The sequence below is a fragment of the Callithrix jacchus genome, chromosome 1 (assembly GCF_049354715.1).
Source record: "Callithrix jacchus isolate 240 chromosome 1, calJac240_pri, whole genome shotgun sequence".
Lineage (NCBI taxonomy): Eukaryota > Metazoa > Chordata > Mammalia > Primates > Cebidae > Callithrix > Callithrix jacchus.
Window position 1 is genome coordinate 94,616,874 of NC_133502.1, and position 16,054 is coordinate 94,632,927.

The 16,054-nt window shown below is 42.1% G+C and overlaps 1 protein-coding gene across 6 annotated transcripts in view; it reads right to left on the minus strand.

Moving 5' to 3' along the window:
• SMC5 (structural maintenance of chromosomes 5) overlaps nt 1-1,069 on the minus strand; it is a 124,384-nt gene extending 123,315 nt beyond the window's left edge. For all 6 annotated transcript variants that reach the window (XM_078366844.1, XM_035302657.3, XM_035302651.3 and 3 more), the window contains exon 1: nt 774-1,069. In XM_078366844.1, the coding sequence (XP_078222970.1) occupies nt 774-958 (185 nt within the window). In that variant the 5' untranslated portion in view covers nt 959-1,069. The remainder of the gene's footprint in view (nt 1-773) is intronic.
• Between the last annotated feature and the right edge of the window lie 14,985 nt (nt 1,070-16,054).

Sequence of the window (16,054 nt, forward strand, 5' to 3'; positions counted from 1 at the left end):
GAGAATCACTTGAAATCAGAAGGCGAAGTTGCAGTGAGCCGAGACAGCGCCACTGCAGTCCAGCCTGGGGGATACAGCGACACTCCGTCTCAAAAACAAGACGACCTTGAACAAATGAACTGTGAGGTGCTAGACAAATACATGACATATTTTAAATATACTAAATTCTAAAGTTATAACTCGTTTTCTGAAGGGGAGAGGGAGGAACCAGGGACGAAAGTTGGATTTAGAGGGTGTCAAGGGTTTGTTTGTAGCGAGGTCCAACAATTGCCAGTAAAGTTTAATTTTTGTGTACACTCTAACCTCCCATCCTGAACAACCTTTACCGTCTTATCTCCTCCTCTCTGGCAAATGCCTACTCTGAGAATCTGCCACAGCATCACCATTACTCCGAATTAACTGTGCCTCCTCTTAAGTTCCAGGGACCAATACTTTTGTGAATTCCAGACCAGTGTGACCCTATGGACCGCGACTCCCAGCGGGGAGAGACCTACTCCCTAGTACAACCACTACCTGCTACATGACGCCCTTGGAAACGTTAGCGGACTAAATTTAAAAACCACATCACACAAGGCACACATATCCTACACCATACACGTCAATCTCCACAGGATACATAGAAAAATCCTTAAGGAAACCCCGGCACGAATTCATAGCCAGACCCACAAGCCAGGTACACACACACACACACACACACACACACCGCCCCGCGCAGCCGGCGCCCCCGGGCCCCCACGCCTCCACAGCCCCGGCGGGGCCTCCAGGACACTCACAGGAAGTTCTCCATCGAGATGCGGACGATAGAGCCTTCCACGAAGGGCCTGGACGACTGCAGCAGCGGCAACTGCGGGGCGGAATTCTTCCTCTTGCTCGGGACCTCTGACGAAGGGTCTCTTGGGAGAGCTCTCTTGGAAGCCTGGGGGCTTGCGGTGGACGTCTTTCTGCTCGGAGTCGCCATTCTGGCTTCCCCTGCGCCCCGCAGCGGCTTCCCTTCCCACCGTCCAGCAGCCCACGCGCCCAAGAGCCCAAGCGCCCCAGCGCCCGGCTCCCGCGCGAACTGCCGCGAACTGCTCCCGCGCGCTCGCGCCCGCGATCCCGTGCCTCGCCGCGCCTGCGCAGTTCAGGTCCGGAGGCGTCAGCAGGCCCGCCAACACTCTTCCAGCGCCCTGCGGCTGAATACCAGGCCCAGAGTGAGGGCGGAGACGCTGGCGGGACTAGATGAAGGCCTGGGGGGATGTGACAACAGGACTTTCTAATCTGTACATTTTGGCATTTTTTCAGTTCTTTTTTTTTTTTTTTTTAACTCAGGAAAAGAAGTAATTGCATTTAGTATTCTGAAAGCCATTTTTTTGCTTCCCGAGCCTCAGTCATGTGTGGTGGGAGGTGGCGGCGGGAGGCTGCTGAGGGTGGCACCTGGGGCGCCCAGTGCCGCCAAGGCGGGGGAGAAGTAAGGCTCTGCTTGCTCCCACCCCTTCCAGGGGTCCGCCGGAGAGCTCCCGTGCATGCCCGTCCTTGGCTCTTCGACTTCCCCGTTGCTTCAAGTCAGATCCCCTTCTCAAAAACCCGAAAAAGAAACCCTCCCAAATGGCTCTGTGCCCGACGCTTCGTTGAGGCATCTTTCTAGGCGTTCTCAAACTCGTGAAAAGACTACACTACACAGATCACCCTCATTGCTTCTCTTACCCCGGCCTCCTAATTCTCTCGTTTAACTCCCCCCGCCCCCCGAGGTTTCTAGAAATCCCTGCTACCTTCATTAAGAGAGTGGTTCTGCTTCCGTCTGCTCACATTCATCTCACCTTCATCTAGTGAGCCCCCTCATTAAAGAGGAGGCGCACGGAGGCCTGCATAGATCTTCCTTCATTCAACCAACAATGAATGTCTAATCTACTAGAAACTGGAGCTGTGGCAGTTTAGGAGCCTGCCGAGGTTGCATCCCTGGGAGCTTAATTTCTAGTCGGGGAGAGAGGAAAAGAACAAGTGAATCAACAAGTGAACTGTGAAATTAAATAATTCAAACTTAAAGCTGTTAGAACTTTAAATTATTCTGAGCCTTGAGTAGAATGTGGCTATGGGGTCTGTGTCCCATGACGAACAGCTGCAACTGTTTCCTTGTTTTTTCCTGTAAATAGGAAGACCAGAGACAAAGACCCCTTCTTCATAAATTAATATAGTTATAATATTAATATAGCTATATTCCTTGGAATGTAGCTATATATAACTAATCTAATCTTTGTAATTTATGCACTGGTCTTGTATGGAAAATGTACTCCTGCTGAACCTTCTTTGTCTCTGCCTATGAAAATGAAACCTTAACTTCACCTTGGAACATTGACCCTGTTTGTTTGGCGGCAGTGTTTCCAGGTGGCTGTCCTCAAGCTTTTCATTAGAATAAATGCTACACTTAATGACATTCTGAATTCCACTACTTAAGGTCGACACAACAAATGATCAGGATAATTTAAGACTATGATACGTGTTAGGAAGAAACCAAAATGAACCTGACCGGTGGGAGGTACGGAAGGCCTGTCAGAGGTGGTGATGTTTCTGCTTGAAGGACAAGAAGAAACTGTGAGATCTGAGAAAAGAGCATCCTAGGCAAAAGAATTTTGCTGGAATATTCCAGTGAGGACAAAAGCTCTGAGGTGGGAAGCTCAATTTGGCTGCAGAGCAGTGAACAAAGGTTGCATCGCAGAACCTTGTCCATCGTGAGAAAGTCTGAATTTTATTTTTAAAGCAATGGGAAGTCATTGCATAGTTTTTTTTTGTTTTTTGTTTTTTGTTTTTTTTGAGATGGAGTTTCGCTCTTGTTACCCAGGCTGGAGTGCAATGGTGCGATCTCGGCTCACTGCAACCTCCGCCTCCTGGGTTCAGGCAATTCTCCTGCCTCAGCCTCCTGAGTAGCTGGGATTACAGGCATGCGCCACCATGCCCAGCTAATTTTTTCTATTTTTAGTAGAGACGGGGTTTCACCATGTTGACCAGGATGGTCTCAATCTCTTGACCTCGTGATCCACCCACCTCGGCCTCCCAAAGTGCTGGAATTACAGGCTTGAGCCACCGCGCCCGGCCCATTGCATAGTTTTAAGAGGGAGGCCATGATCTGATTAAAGCTTTTATTTTTAAAAATTACTTTAATCTTTTGAGACAGAGTCTCCCTCAGTCGCCCAGGCTGGAGTGCAGTGGTGTCATCTCGGCTCACTGCAACCGCCTCCCCAGTTCAAGCGATTCTCCTGCCTCAGCCTCCGGAGTAGCCGGGATTACAGGCACTCGCCACCATGCCTAGCTAATTGTTGTATTTAAGTGGGGACAGTGTTTCACCATTTTGGCCAGGCTGGTCTGGAACTCCTGAACTCAGCTGATCCGCCCACCTCAGCCTCCCAAAGTGCTGGGATTACAGTCATGAGCCACCGTGCCTGCCCTTAAAGTTTTTTAAAAAATTCATTCTGGTTGCTATGTGGAAAATGGTTAAAAAGGGATCAAATGTGGAAGTGGAAGGCCACTTAGAAAGCTATTACAGTAGAACCCTGATTCCTGACTCTTCAACCAAAGCTCCTTTCCCAGGTCCCTGCCTCTTCTCACACAAGAACTCTGCTCTTTCTAAAAGTTATAACCAGAGAAAATAGAGTAAGTAAAAAGCATGTGAACTTTATTATAGTTACCGAAATTTTCTTAAATGCAAATGAAAATGAGGGAGAAGGAAAGGAAAAATCAGTGGAAAGATTCAGACTGCAGAAGTAGCCTGCCTGAAAAGTCACAGCAACAGGCAAAAAAATAAAACGACCTTGGGAAAACCTCAGGCTGCACCTGGGCAGATAGACAGCTTTAAGCACAGATAAATAAGTACAGAGGAGTGGGGGAGTCTCTGGGGCAATCACCCCAGAGACTTCATACTCATACAATGAGACCAAGTAAAAACAGTGGGCCTTAATAAGTACATTCCTTTCTTTTTAGGCACACTAAGTTAGGGAAGCTAGAGTATGCAGGGAGTTTCAGAGGATGCCTGCAGCTGCAAGAAAATGTCTGGAAACAGACACAGAAACTTAAGCGACACAAAGCAGCACAGAGCAACACAAACTAAAAGTCTGCTTACGTGATCAAGGAATTGGGTAACAGCTGATGCAAACTCTGCTCTATGAGGATAGCACACCTGGTCCTAAAAACTAAATCTTCAGGCCCTAGGAAAATAAGACACCCACTTCTCACTAGTTTATAAAACCCTGACGTTTTTACTACAACCTGGCAGTCCACTTTGACTCCTCTCTCCACTGCAGAGAGCTTTTTTCTTTTTCACTTATTAAACTTTTGCTCCAACCTCACCTTTGTGTCCTTAATTTTCTTGGCTGTAAAGACAAAGAACCCGGGGTACTAGTTCAGACAAGGAGAAACTGCTATATTAAGGTGCATTGGTGAGATTGCAACAAAAATAAAGAATAATTTTTTCAGCTGTTCAAATGGTGGGCAATAATGAAAAAATTCAGTGCTCAGGAGGGCATAATACCGTCCTCTGCATTGCTAGCATGAATTTTTTGAAAAGTGAAGGCTCTGCTTCAAGAGCTTTAGAAAAGTCAGATTGTTTGATGAAGTAATTACATTTAGGGGAATCTACCCTGATGAACAAATAAGTGCAGACATTAGTAATGGGAGTTGAGGGCAGGGAGCTAGTCATCATTTTTGTACCATAATCAGCCCTTTTTTCTTCCCTCCTTTTTTTTGGAAATCAATAGCAACATTTACTTGCTAGATCCTCCCAGGAGAGGGGCAAGGAGCCAAGGAACTCCACATTTTAAGACTTGCAGCCTCTGGAGAAATTGCTCGAAGTCTAGAGCTGTAGGGAGAAGTAGCTGTGTGCAGAGCATGGTTAAATAATTTCAGATTTTCTATGTCTTCTTAAGTCAGTTTTAATAGGTTGTGCTTTTCAAGTAATTTGTCCATTTCATCTAAGTTGTCAAATTTATTGCATGAAGTTATGTGTTAATATTTGTTCATGTCTGCAGCATCTGTAGTGATGCTCCCTCTTTCACACCTGGTCCCAGTAAATTGTTCATTTCTTCATTAATCTAGAAGGGGTTATGTATATTTTATTAATCTTTTTAAAGAAACAACTTGTTGATTTTTGCTATTGCTGGCTTTTGATTTCATAATTTCTACTTATTTTTGTAATTAACTTTGTTGAAGTTTAATTTGTTCTTTCCCCACAGCTTTTTAAAATTTGTTCTTCCCCTCTCAGCTTTTTAAAAATCATTATTTCTTGAATATGTTTGTACATATTAATGGTGTACATGTGAAATTTGGTTTCATGCATAGGATATGTAATGATTAAGTTAGGGTATTTATAACGTCTATGTGATGGGTCCAAGAAAAGGATCTATTTCTTCTAGCTATTTTGAAAAATACAATAGATAACTGTTAACTATAGTCACTCTACTATGCTATAAAACATTAGAACGTATTCCTTCTATGTGATCAGTCTTTAGTGAACCAAATTGTGTTTCTAAACTTGAAAGTTGAGAATGAGTCACTGAACTTGTGATGACTCCACACATGCAGACACACTACAAGTTCTAAAAAGCTAGTCAGTCAAGCTGTAACACAATCCTTTTAAATAGGAAATGTTTGCAATACCACTGATTTGGTAATTGAAACAAAAAAAAAAGAAAACAAAAAGGAAATGTTATTGGTTTTAGCTCTGATTACCAAAGCAACACATGTTAAATTGCAGAAAATTCAGGAAAACACACAGAAAAACAAACACATGCAAAGGAAAAACTTACTCATAATTCCTCTACCCAGACTAATCGTTGTTAAAATTTTGTGTATGTTTTGGCTTCTGTTTTTCTTGTATACTTGTACATATGTATGCACCTTTTGTTTTGGATGATACTGCACAAATTGTACCATGTGTACTGTTGACTCCCTTTCCCCCACTTAATATATTATGAATAACTTTCTATGCCATCAACTATTTTTCTGTGATATAGTTTTAAGTAATTACATAGTATTCCATTAAGCACATGTACCATTCTTGATTTAAATAGTCATCTTTTGTTGGATTCTGTATGACTGGAAGTTAGCATGAACAAAAGATGCTCTGGCGGACTATACTAGCTCAATACTTTCTAACACTTAACAATTTCATGTGCCTGTAAAAGTATACACATTATCTTGCCACATTTCTGTTATTTAATTCCACTTTGCAAACCATCTTGAAAGAGGTAATTTAAAAAAGGCAGAGAGAGAGATTTTGGAAATAGAATATCCATTAACCAGAATTTGATGCTAATTAATGAGTGAGCCACAACAGCCCATGCTATGCTTTTCAGGGCCTAAAGTCAGTCATCAGCTAATAAACATGGCAAAGCAATTGTATTTAACTTCCTACTGACCAAGGACTAAGTGACCAGGGCCATTTTGAGTGACAGCCTTTCAATTCTGCAGGAATTTTAACATCTGACACAAATAAAAAGTTGACAGAAATGGGCAGGGTCAAGGATTATACATATATTTCACCTCATTATCACAATACCACTGTTTTAATATATTTGGGTTGGGCTGCTCTAAGAAAATACCATAGACTGGGTAGCTTATAAAAATAGAAATTTATTTCTTGCAATTCTAGAGCCTGAGAAGTCCTAGATCAAGGAACTGGCAGATTTGGTGTCTGATGAAGGCTTACATCCTCATAGTGCCTTCTCACATATGTCCACCCATGAATGGAGAGGAAGAATGCTTATCTCTATAGCCTCTTATAAGAGCACTGATCCAATTTATGGGGGCTCTGCCCTCATGACCTAGTCACTTTCCAAAGCCTCCATCTCCTAGTACCATCATACTAGGGGTTAAGTTTCAACATATAAATTTTGAAGGGACACAGACATTCAGACCATAACAACTATCTTCTATCTTCTCTTTTTTGGCTTCACTCAAGCTCTTGATAATGGCGCCACAAGAAAGGGGAACAAGATGCATGTAACAGAACCCTGTGAGACCGCCTCTAACTGAGGGCCTATTACTTTTGCTTTTGGCAAATTCATAAAGTAGAAAAGTGAACCCTCGTGCCCTGAAAGGGAAGGAAGAAGTCAGATGCTAAAACCCAAGTCCTTGGTACCCAGGAACAAGTCCCATTCCATTCCCCTGACTGCACCTCCCAAACACTGAGCAAACCTACACATGTTGTAATCAACCTTGTTAAAGAATTGGTGGAACAGATTTAGGCAGGGATTAGGGGTTCTGAAGAAAACCAATGCCCCTCTTATAGGGAACTAAAACCCCATACAGCAGGCTTCTGCTGGAGATATGAATAGCTTACTTTTAAAGTTTTTCATTTTTAAACATTTCTTTCAAACAGCATACAAAAGTTTAAAATGATCATAATGTCTGCTGCTTTATACTGTAGTAGTATTAACATTGGAACTGGTTGTAGTAATAGCTAATACTAACAGCATTTACCACACACCAACTATGGTTCTAAGCACCTTTATTTATTTTGTTTCTATATGCTGGATCAATGTGACTGGCCTCTTTCTAAAATTTCCATTTATTGGGTGTAAAAACCGATGGAAAGTTACAAAAAAGTCATCAGAATTAATGTAACATTTCAAGTGTTCTTTGTCATGGGTTACAATAGAGAGCCTAAAGATGAATGAGCCTTCATCTCTTTCAAGGATATAAAATGAGAAAACAGTATAAATTGTTCTGGAAGAAATGACCTTCAGTTTCAGAAAGATCACGAATGAGATGCGAAAGCACAGCATAATTTCCTTTTCTGGAAGTCTGTGCAAATTGAATTCACAGTCCTTCTTGCCCAGAGAAGGCCAGGAGTGTAAGCAGAGCCCTGGGAGGATGTTGGGATGGGCAAGTATTTCCCCTCCCACCCTGTTACTTGCCAAAGGAAAGAAAATCGGTAGTTGTCAGAACTGTGGTAAAACTTCAGAAACCAGCTACCTAAATTATAAAATGACTTTTTTGGTATCAGTCTCCTAGAGTGACACTTTCATCCCAGCATTATTCTAACAAGCTGGGATGCTGCTGAACTCCCCCAGAAATGGGCTGGTTTTAAGTTCTCATTTCCACAGCTTTCATTAGTAGACATAATTTTTTTAGAATTAAAATTATATTTGTATTTTTGTTACTATTTTAGGAAATTTGAAAATCAAAAAGCGCAGAGCAGAAACCAATCACTGTTCATCCATATTCCTATAATCAAAAATATTAATACATGGCAATTTGACATTTCTTCTAGTTTTTTTTTTCCTATTATCTACCTTTTTAAAAATTACATGTGGTGCCAGGCATGGTGGCTCATCCCTGTAATCCCAGCACTTTGGGAGGCAGGCAGATCACTTGAGGCCAGGAGTTCAAGACCAGCCTGACCAACATGGCAAAACCCTGTCTCTACTAAAAGTACAAAAAAATTAGCTGGGGATGGTGATGTGTACCTATGGTCCCAGCCACTAAGGAAGCTGAGGCGTGACAATTACTTGAACCCAGGAGGCAGAGGTTGTAGTGAGCTGAGATTGTGCCACTGCACTCCAGCCTCAGCAACAGAACAAGACTCTGCTTGAAAATAAAAAATAAAAAAATTACATGTGAAACATATGACTACATTCCTCTTTTAAAAAGAATAATACAAATAAAATTCATATGAATTTGACTTTTTTATCTCTCAGTCTTGTTCCTTTTTCCTATATCCTCCAGAGTTAACTATTCTTATGCACTTGTGCAGTGTATAATGTAATGTCCTTTCAGGCTTTTTTTTTTTTATTGGATTTTAGGTTTTGGGGTACATGAGCAGAGCATGCAAGACAGTTGCGTAGGAACACACATGGCAGTGTGCTTTTCTTTTCCTTCTCCCCTTCACCCACATTTGGCATTTCTCCCCAGGCTATCCCTCCCCACCTCCCGCTCCCACTGGCCCTCACCTTTTCCCCCCAATAGACCCCAGTGTTTAGTACTGCCCTTTCTGTGTCCATGTGTTCTCATTTTTCATCACCCGCCTATGAGTGAGAATATGTGGTGTTTCATTTTCTGTTCTTGTGTCAGTTTGCTGAGGATGACGTTCTCCAGATTCATCCATGTCCCTACAAACGACACAAACTCATCATTTCTGATTGCTGCATAATATTCCATGATGTATATGTGCCACATTTTTCCAATCCAGTCTATTATCAATGGGCATTTGGGTTGATTCCAGGTCTTTGCTATTGTAAACAGTGCTGCAATGAACATTCGTGTACATGTGTCCTTATAGTAAAACGATTTATAGTCTTTTCGATATATACCCAGTAATGGGATTGCTGGGTCAAATGGAATTTCTATTTCTAAGGCCTTGAGGAATCGCCACACTGTCTTCCACAATGGTTGAACTAATTTACACTCCCACCAACAGTGTAAAAGTGTTCCTTTTCCTCCACATCCTCTCCAGCATCTATTGTCTCCGGATTTTTTAATGATCATCATTCTAACTGACGTGAGATGGTATCTCAATGTGGTTTTGATTTGCATCTCTCTGATGACCAGTGACGATGAGCATTTTTTCATATGACTGTTGGCCTCATATATGTCTTCTTTCGTAAAGTGTCTGTTCATATCCTTTGCCCACTTTTGAATGGGCTTGTTTGTTTTTTTCCTGTAAATCTGTTTGAGTTCTTTGTAAATTCTGGATATCAGCCCTTTGTCAGATGGGTAAAAAACCAGCTCTTGGATTTATTGATTTTTTGAAGGGTTTTTCGTGTCTCAATCTCCTTCAGTTCAGCTCTGATCTTAGTTATTTCTTGTCTTCTGCTGGGTTTTGAGTTTTTTTGATCTTGCTCCTCTAGCTCTTTCAATTTTGACGATAGGGTGTCAATTTTGGATCTCTCCATTCTCCTCATATGGGCACTTATTGCTATATACTTTCCTCTAGAGACTGCTTTAAATGTGTCCCAGAGGTTCTGGCATGTTGTATCTTCGTTCTCATTGGTTTCGAAGAACTTCTTTATTTCTGCCTTCATTTCATTGTTTACCCAGTCAACATTCAAGAGCCAGTTGTTCAGTTTCCATGAAGCTGTGCGGTTCTGGGTTGGTTTCTGAATTCTGAGTTCTAACTTGATTGCACTATGGTCTGAGAGGCTGTTTGTTATGATTTCAGTTGTTTTGCATTTGTTGAGCAGTGCTTTACTTCCAATTATGTGGTCAATTTTTGAGTAGGTGTGATGTGGTGCTGAGAAGAATGCATATTCTGTGGATTTGGGGTGGAGAGTTCTGTAAATGTCTATCAGGTTTGCTTGCTCCAGGTCTGAGTTCAAGCCCTGGATATCCTTGTTGATTTTCTGTCTGGTTGATCTGTCTAATATTGACAGTGTAGTGTTAAAGTCTCCCACTATTATTGTGTGGGAGTCTAAGTCTCTTTGTAAGTCATTAAGAACTTGCCTTATGTATCTGGGTGCTCCTGCATTGGGTCCATATATGTTTAGGATCGTTAGCTCTTCTTGTTGTATCGATCCTTTTACCATTATGTAATGGCCTTCTTTGTCTCTTTTGATCTTTGTTGCTTTAAAGTCTATTTTATCAGAGATGAGAATTGCAACTCCTGCTTTTTTTTGCTCTCCATTTGCTTGATAAATCTTCCTCCATCCCTTTATTTTGAGCCTTTGTGTATCCTTGCATGTGAGATGGGTTTCCTGGATACAGCACACTAATGGGTTTTGGATTTTTTTCCAATTTGCCAGTCTGTGTCTTTTGATTGGTGCATTTAGCCCATTTACATTTAGGGTTAATATTGTTATGTGTGAATTTGATACTGCCATTTTGATGCTAAGTGGCTGTTTTGCCTGTTAGTTGTTGTAGATTCTTCATTATGTTGATGCTCTTTAGCATTTAGTGTGATTTTGGAATGGCTGGTACTGGTTGTTCCTTTCTATGTGTAGTGCCTCTTTTAGGAGCTCTTGTAAAGCAGGCCTGGTGGTGACAAAATCTCTGAGTACTTGCTTGTTCACAAAGGATTTTATTTTTCCTTCACTTCTGAAGCTCAGTTTGGCTGGATACGAAATTCTGGGTTGAAAGTTCTTTTCTTTAAGAATGTTGAATATTGGCCCCCACTCTCTTCTGGCTTGTAGTGTTTCTGCCAAGAGATCTGCTGTGAGTCTGATGGGCTTCCCTTTGTGGGTAACTCGACCTTTCTCTCTGGCTGCCCTTAGTATTTTCTCCTTTATTTCAACCTTGTTGAATCTGATGATTATGTGCCTCGGGGTTGCTCTTCTTGCAGAGTATCTTTGTGGTGTTCTCTGTATTTGCTGCATTTGAGTGTTGGCCTGTCTTGCTAGGTGGGGGAAGTTTTCCTGGATGATGTCCTGAAGAGTATTTTCCAGCTTGGATTCATTCTCTTCATCCCCTTCTGGTACACCTATCAAACATAGGTTAGGTCTTTTCACATAGTCCCACATTTCTTGGAGACTTTGTTCATTCCTATTTGTGCTTTTTTCTCTAATCTTGGTTTCTTGTTTAATTTCATTGAGTTGTTCTTCGACTTCAGATATTCTTTCTTCTGCTTGGTCAATTCGGCTATTGAAACTTGTGCATGCTTCGCAAAGTTCTCGTATTGTGTTTTTCAGCTCCTTTAATTCATTCGTATTCCTCTCTAAGTTATCCATTCTTGTTATCATTTCTTCATATCTTTTTTTAAGTTCCTTAGTTTCTTTGCATTGATTTAATACATGTTCTTTTAGCTCACAAAAGTTTCTCGTTATCCACCTTCTGAAGTCTAATTCCGTCATTTCGTCACAGTCATTCTCCGTCCAGCTTTGTTCCCTTGCTGGTGAGGAGTTTTGGTCCTTTCTAGGAGGCGAGGTGTTCTGGTTTCAGGTGTTTTCCTCCTTTTTTCGCTGGTTTCTTTTCATCTTTGTGGGTTTATCCACTTGTCGTCTGCGTAGTTGCTGACTTTTCGATTGGGTCTCTGAGTGGACACCCAGATTGTTGATGATGAAGTATTTCTGTTACTTGGTTTTCCTTCTACCAGCCTAGCCCCTTCGCTGTACGACTGCTGAGGTCCACTCCAGGCCCTGCTTGTCTGGGGTGCACCTCTAGCAGCTGTGGCACAGTGAGGGATGCTACCAGTTTCTTTTTCTGCTATCTTTGTCCCAGGATGATGCCTGCCAAATATCAGTCTTTTGGATATAGAGGGGTCAGGGAGCTGCTTGAGGAGACAGTCTGTAATTTTTAGGAGCTCAATTGCTGAGCTGTGAGCTCTGTTGTTCTTTCAGAGATTGATTCTGCTGCAACAGAGCTCATTAAAAAACCCTTTTTTTCTCAAATGCTCTGTGTTGGGGGGTTCAGGCTTTATTTTTCGATGTCCCTTGAAGTGTCCTGCCCAGCTAGGAGGCAGACTAGCCACTGTTTGCCTGCCGAGGCTCCACCCTGCTGTTGTTTGATTCGCCCTGTTCCTGCAGGCTCTGCTGTGGTCTCCGCCACACCCTGCGGTGGAGTCTCTTCGTTGTAGCGTGTTGCCTCGGCAACGGCAGGCTGCGTCAGCAGTGGGCGTGTATCTCAGTAGGGACGGGTTGCCTCAGCAACGGCTGGCTGCGTCAGCAGTGGGCATGTATCTCAGTTGGGGTGGGTTGCCTCGGTAGTGGTGGACGCCCCTCCCCCACAGAGCGTCTCAGACCGTCTGCTCGGGATAGTTTGAAATCGCGGTTTTGTTCGTCCCACTGGGTACCCCAAACGCTCTGTCCCTGCAATCCCCTGGGCTGGCCTACTGTCCAAGTCTCGTTCAGTCTCAAGTCCAGCCCTCTCAAGTCTCAGGTTGCCGGTTCAACAGGGCACCCGGACAAGCGCGCCCTGTGGGGATTGCTGGGTAGGGCCGGCTGCCGCCGCCCCGGCTGCCGGCTTCGCCAGGCAGACGTACTGCCTGGCGTCCCGTGTCTTTTTTATACTTGGGAGTTTCCCCATTCTGTGGGCAACAAAGATCAGTCTGGAAATGCAGCTCCGACTCACCTCTTTGCGGATTCAACGAGAGCTCCAATCCTGGGTTGTTCTCAGAGCGCCATCTTGAGTCCTCCCCAGGCTTTTTTTTTGAGGTAGAGTTTTGCTCCTGATGCCCAGGCTGGAGTGCAATGGTGTGATCTCAGCTCACTGCAACCTCCACCTTCTGGGTTCAAGCGATTCTCCTGCCTCAGCCTCCCAAGCAGCTGGGATTACAGACATGAGACACCACGCCCAGCTAATTTTATATTTTTAGTAGATATGGGGTTTCTCCATGTTGGTCAGGCTAGTCATGAACTCCCGACCATAGGTGATACTCCTGCTTTGGCTTCCCAAAATGCTGGGATTGCAGGCATGAGCCACTGCGCCTGGCCCTTTTAGCCCATTTATATATTTTATTTGCATTTTATCTATAGGGAATATGCAATATTTTGAGTGCAAATATATTACATAAACACAAAATATTAAATACATGCATAAATGTATTAATATAAAAACACTAAGAATAGTTATACAGTTTGATTTTATATTAAAAGGTACATATTTTGAACTGTGTCCATGTTGACACATATAAATCTGGTTCCCTTTTATTGCTGTAGAGTTTTTATATGAGTGTATGATACTTTATCCATTACTCTACTGATTTGACATATAGATTCGTTCCAGTTTTTCATTTTTACTAATGGTGTTTCAGGGATATGTCTTCATGTACATGTGCAAGCATTTCTCTAGGGTAGATACCAAGGCTTAGGATTGCTAGACTGTATACCACACTTATTACTCTCCTTCAGTTTCTTGATATTGTGGGTATTATTGCTTGTGTCAAATTTCTTAGTAACTGTGATAATTTGAAAATTATATCAGAACAGGCCAGGCTCAGTGGCTAATGCCTGTAATTTTAGCACTTTGGGAGGCCAAGGCAGGTAAATCGCTTGAGCCCAGGAGTTGGAGTCTAGCTTGGGCAACATGGCAAAACCTCGTCTCTACTAAAAATACAAAACCTGCAGCTGGGTATGATGGTTCACACCTGTAATCCCAGCTCTTAGGGAGGCAGAGGCAGGAGGATAGCCTGAGCCCAGGAGTTAGAGATCTGCCTGGGCAATACAGCAAGACCCATTCTCCACAAAAAGAAAAAAAAAAAAAACCAAAAAGACAAAAACTGAGGTGGAAGGATCACCTGAGCCTGGGGAAATGGAGGTTGCAGTGGGCCATGATGGCACCACTACATTCCAACCTGGGCGACAGAGCTATACCTGGTTCCAAAAAAAAAAAATTATATCAGAACACAATATCTCTCATTTCCTCTTTACTATTGCCTTTAGTTCATCTCTCTCTCTTTCTCCCTGTCTCGCTTGCTTCTATCTCTACCATTGTCTTTAGTTGGTCTCTCTCTCTCTCTCTCTCTGTGCTTGTATGTGTGTCTCTGTCTCTCCCATGCCCCTGCACATACACCTACAGACACATGTATCTCTCCTCCACACAGTGTCCTCTCTTTCCTCCACAGTATTTTGGTTTTATGAGGCCTGAAGTTTATATAATTTTTGAAGCCTCCTCTGAAAAAATACAAAATTACAAATACTAATTCTGATTATTCAGAATGGGAGAAGAACTCACACCATCAGCACTATTGACATTTGGGGTTAGGTAGAGTTCTTTGTTGGGGGAGGTGGGGCACTGCCCTGTGCATTGGAGGATGTTCAGCAGCATCCCTCACCTCTACTCACTAGATGTAAGTAGCATCTCCCTTATTTTGACAACCCAAAATGTCCCAGACATTTCCAAATGTCCCTTAAGTGGCAAAATTACCCTCAGTTGAGAACCATTTCTCTAATTCTACCCACTCTTTCAGAGTATAGAAAAAGAACTCTCCAGTTCCTCTTCTGAGTCTAACTTTATCTAAAATCAGATAAGGAAATTAAAAGAAATAAAAATTTTCTGTTAATCTTACTTAATGAACATATGTGAAAATATCTAGCAATGTCCAAAAAAGTAAAGTTAACATGACCTAATTGAGTTCATTGAAGGAATTCAAGGTTGATTCAATATAAGTAAGTCAAATCAATTAATGTAATTCTTCATAGTAAAAGATTAAGGAAGAATGATTCAAGCAGAAAAAGCATTCAATAATTTCCTTTTTTAAAATCAAGGCCACTATATGTAATATATACTACATGTATAATAACATGCATTATTATTATGTATATTATAAAGACATATTATTTCAATAGCTTTTGAGGTACAAGTAGCTTTTTATTACATGCATGAATTGTATAGTGGTGACATCTGAGGTTTTAGTGCACTCATCACCTGAGTAGCGTACATTGTACCCAATATGCAGTTTGTCACTAGGCTGGAGTGCAGTGGCACAATCTCAGCTCACTGTAGCCTCGACCTCCTGGGCTTAAGCAATCCTCCCACCTCAGCCCCCCAAGTAGCTGGGACTACAAGCTTGTGCCACCATGCCCAGCTAATTTTTTTGTATTTTTTGTAGAGACAGGGTTTTGCCATGTTGCCCAAGCTGGTCTCCAGTTCCCGAGCTCAAGCATTCTGCCTGCCTCGGCCTCCCAAAATGCTAGGATTACAGGCATAAGCCACTCTGCCCAGCCAATATGCAGCTTTTTATCCCTCACTCCTCTCCTACTCTCCTCTTTCAGAGTCTCCTAAGTTTATTTTACCACTCTGCATGCTTTTGCATGCCCTTAGCTTAGCTCCCACTCAGAAGTGAGAATACTCAGTATTTGATTTTCCATTCCTGAGTTACTCCATTTAAAATAATGGCATTCAGCTCCATCCAAGTTGCTGCAAAAGACATTTTGTTCTTTCTTATGCTAAATAGTATTCCATGGTGTATATACAGCACATTTTCTTTTGCCATTCATTGATTGTTGGGCACTTAGGTTGGTTTCATATCTTTGCAACAGTGAACACAATAATTTTCAACACACATTCATGATTAATATTTCTAGGAAACTATGTCTTTTACTAATAAAAGGCAACTTAAAAAACATTCAGTAAACTCATACTCAGTGATGAATGTTTTAGAAATATTCTCTTTAGTTCAAAAACGTTAAGGATGATACTATCACTACTTCTGTTGAGC